Source organism: Fulmarus glacialis, unplaced genomic scaffold (assembly GCF_000690835.1).
Source record: "Fulmarus glacialis isolate BGI_N327 unplaced genomic scaffold, ASM69083v1 scaffold41645, whole genome shotgun sequence".
In the NCBI taxonomy this organism is placed as follows: domain Eukaryota; kingdom Metazoa; phylum Chordata; class Aves; order Procellariiformes; family Procellariidae; genus Fulmarus; species Fulmarus glacialis.
Genome location: NW_009214398.1, coordinates 5,075 through 8,956, shown reverse-complemented (window position 1 = coordinate 8,956; position 3,882 = coordinate 5,075). Strand labels below are relative to the sequence as shown.

Below are 3,882 nucleotides of genomic sequence, written 5' to 3'. Positions count from 1 at the left end.
TCTTGTGACTGGTCTGGACGTGATAACCATTCGCAATAGTAACCTCCCCTTAACTGTCACTTGTTGATGCTACCCACAGTCTGTTCATGTCGCTGCAGTCTGTTCTGAGGCTGACTTCAGCTCATGTTATAGCTGAAGAAACGTATCAGATGTTTCTGGAAGTATCCTTACCATCTCTCCTCTAACTGTCTGTCACACTTCTCAGTTTAAGGGCTGTATAGGTACCATATGTAAACACATTGGATTCACTGAGAGACCTCTTCTGTCTTTGTCTTCACGACAGAAAACTCTTTCTCTCTTCATTCTTGGCTCTTCTCCCCATTGTGAGACTCATGGCTACACCAAAAGGTATTTTAACCAGGCCACACCATTTCTGCACAGAATTTGATCTGTTATCATTAATCCTCTTTCAGGTTTTGGCTGGGATGACAGTTTCTTTTTCGTGAGTCTGTCTTCCAGTGCTATAAACAGGCTGATAGACAGGACAGTCCAGAACCATAGGACTTTTCTCTATTTCCCCTACTGAAAAATGTTACATGTTGTTGTAACTGTGGCTTACGGTTGTGAGGTGCTAGGGCGTAAATTCATGGTATCCTCATAAGCATGAGAAGCAAGGGGTTTTGTTTTTTGTTTGTTTGGTTGGTTGGTTTGGTTTTTGGACTGGAATGTTATTAAGAGACAATTCTGGTCTATGTCTACAAAAATAGAAACCCCTTTCCCTCAGCTACCATCCCATTTCAGAGAATTTTCTTGAAAATTATTATTTTGGTCCACTAGCCAAGCTGTGCCTTGGAGCAGAAGACAATAATTGTAACGGGCAGAGACCACTTGGCAAGCCGAGTCTCCCCAAACATCCAGATTAGTCTGGAAGGCACTTGCATGGACGAATGAGGCTGCACTCACCCAACATGCTGCCAGCTGGATATGCAGAGAAGCAGCCGGCAAGCCTGGGACAGTTGCCTGACAATCAAAAGGCAGCGTATAATCTGAACAAACATCTAAGGGCATTTTGCTCAACAAACTTAGGAAAAGTGATTGTGGACGTTAACATCAACTTCTGGACTTTAATGTAAATGTGAATACTATACTAAGAATGTAAATTCTACTATGTAAATTTAATATGTGAACTCCTTATTTCTCTTCACACATGCCTTAGTGCTGTCAGGAACGACACTGCAAGAGGTAGTCCTCTAGTATTATGTGTGTACAGATGAAAAAAGATGTAAGAACTGGAAGCTCCTAACTGTATCCTGGGCAGTAGGTTTCATTTTTGCTGTAGGTGGATGGTTAATTGGAAATAAACGTAAAAGACCAGATGATTCGGTTTCCAATTTATTCACTGATTTACGTGCTTACCCTGTCAGCCATGAAACACTCACCTTCGGAGTCCCACGGGGATCAAGGAACCCATTAGCCTTTTCAGTATCAAGCCTGAATTGTTACGTTCAATGAGAGTCAAGTGCCAGCAATCTTTGCACAGCGTGTATCCTTCGTGTTTTTCTGCACCCAACATCTACAGCTCTAACAGGGCATGGATGAAGAATGTTCTGCTTCAGTAAGGCAGGACCGGTGTTCCTGAAATTTGCAGCCATGTTCCACAGCTAAGGAATATTTCTGGATTCTTTGCTGATTCTGAGCTCTCCCATAAAAACATCTGCTAATAACATTTTTTATAATCTCCATTTGGCGAGGTAGCTCTATCCCGTCCTGGCAGACAATGACCAGGCCTCAGTTATTCATGTCCTCCTCCTGGCTGGACTGGGAAATGTGATACGTTTTGGGCACAAAGCCTTTGGCACTTATGAAATTCCAAGTACACCAGAACTCTGCAGTTCATCCCATCAACAACGCATGCTGGTGTGAACACGTAAAAACCTTTCTAATGGTCTCTATTCGAGTTTCATGCAGGATCAAGGGTTTCGCCTTTGTTTTCAAAGAACTTTGTGGCTTGGACCCAGAACATTTAAAAGATTGCTTATGTTTCTGGGAGGGAAACCACAATTAATGCAATGAAGCTTTCTGCAATAACAGGACAGTTCATCCGGACAGAAGAGACCAAACTTTCTCAGAGGCTAGCGTGAGATTCTGGAGTGAATTCCCGCAGGAACCACAGATCATCACAAGCCTTCACCAACTTCTACTCCCACGGCAAAGCACATTCTTTTGGTTTTGTCTCTTCTGGTATAAATACACAGCAACAATAAAAATAAAACAGGACACTTGTTCCACTAGGGAGAGGAAGAGAACAAACACCACCTGACAGATGTTCGTTGTGTCATTTGGAAGGCGTTCAGATACAAGGATGACACCGAGATACAGGAACCGAGCATAAAAGAGGTAGAATAGACCTTCGGTGTAAATTCACATGAATTCATGTTGCAGCAGGCACCTGTCCCCTGGAAACTCATGTGAGGTTGCCAAACTGAGTTCATGCACATTACAGAACAGCTGTAAATCCTAAGTGAATCTAGTCGAGAAACAAGGAGTTCCATCGACAGCATTATTTAGGGTAGATTCTCTGCTGTTACAAAGGTATGCTCTAAAGCTTCAGTCTTTGTCCCAGTCAAGGTACTTATAGCATCTCTGACTTCTGCCCAGCTCTAGGAAATCTGTTGGGACTTAAGTGTCTTTGAGACTTCTAGTTCTCTCTGAAATTTTGCTGAAAGTAGTCACTTCTGGTTCTAAATATCCAAAGGAGGCAAGAGACACAGAGACACTGATTACACAAACTCTGCATAGGAAATCACGCTAAAACCTCGACATAGAAAAATGACAATGTTCTGTAAAGCCAGCTTTATTACAATAGGAAAATAATATAGAAAAAATAAAGGATTCCTATAAACACAAGATCAAATAAGCTAACATTTCACTGGAAGCTGAAACCTTGTGATAACAAACCCACTGAACACATATTTAACAAGCAAACCACCAACAGGAAAACACTTACATGTAAACTGTGCTTTTGGTAATTTCAGAAATAACCATCAAGGACTAGCATTGCAGCATGATTTTTGTTATAAATAACCCATCAACAGTTTTTTAGAGAAAATATAACTGTTCTCTCCGTCTCTCAATATATGTCTCAAGCTATAAAAACATTACAAATCTTTTCCTAATATCAAAACCACAGTGTTAGATCCAGACGGGTAAAAAACCCTAAACTGCTTAAGAATGCTATTAAAATAACTCTATTAAAAACTTACCTATATTAAAAATATTTCCTTTAAAGGCTGTTCTAGCCAGCAGTTAAATCTTTAAACATAGTGCTTACAATATACAAATGTAGAGGTTTTCAGACATAACTGTTGGTATATTAGAGGCTGGCTGAGTTAAGAACCTTATCGTTAATGGTGCCATCCAGTCATGCAGATTTGTGGTATTTCTGAGCAATGCCATAGGGAACATGCGCAGCTATGGTGCCTAATTTCTGTGCTCCTTCGATGTGAAACATCTGGTCATCAAAGAAAATGTGAGGGCGGATTTTTACCAGGATCGGTCCTTTAGGAGCTCCTGCTAGGAAAAGTGCCTCATCAATCTCCAGACCCCAGCTACGAAGAGTCTTCAGCACCCTGGCTCCAGAGCTCGCCGCACTTCTGGCTGTGACCAGGAAGGTCCTTATGGGACAATTTAATCGTTCGTTTTTTGCATAGAACTTCTTCTGGAGTTTCCCTAGGTCTTCCAGAAAACCTTTCAAAGGACCCTGAGTACAAAATACCAGAAGCATATTTAGTATTTGTCCACAGATCCCAAAATCATTCTTTTTCTTTATTCCAGATTGCCAGTTACATACAGGATTCCTTCCCTATTGCTAATGCTCTATGTAATGTGTCCAAACGGGTCTGCACCCTCACTAGGAATTCACAAATTGGAAAAAAGAGGTAT

General features: G+C 41.2%; 1 protein-coding gene across 1 annotated transcript in view; it reads right to left on the bottom strand.

The window, feature by feature from the left end:
* Positions 1–2,780: 2,780 nt before the first annotated feature.
* LOC104077349 (cytosolic 5'-nucleotidase 1B-like) overlaps positions 2,781–3,882 on the bottom strand; it is a gene marked incomplete at its 5' end in the record, with an annotated part of 3,544 nt that continues 2,442 nt past the window's right edge. Inside the window, one exon of the mRNA XM_009578543.1 lies at positions 2,781–3,700. Within this exon, the coding sequence (XP_009576838.1) occupies positions 3,362–3,700 (339 nt within the window). The remainder of the gene's footprint in view (positions 3,701–3,882) is intronic.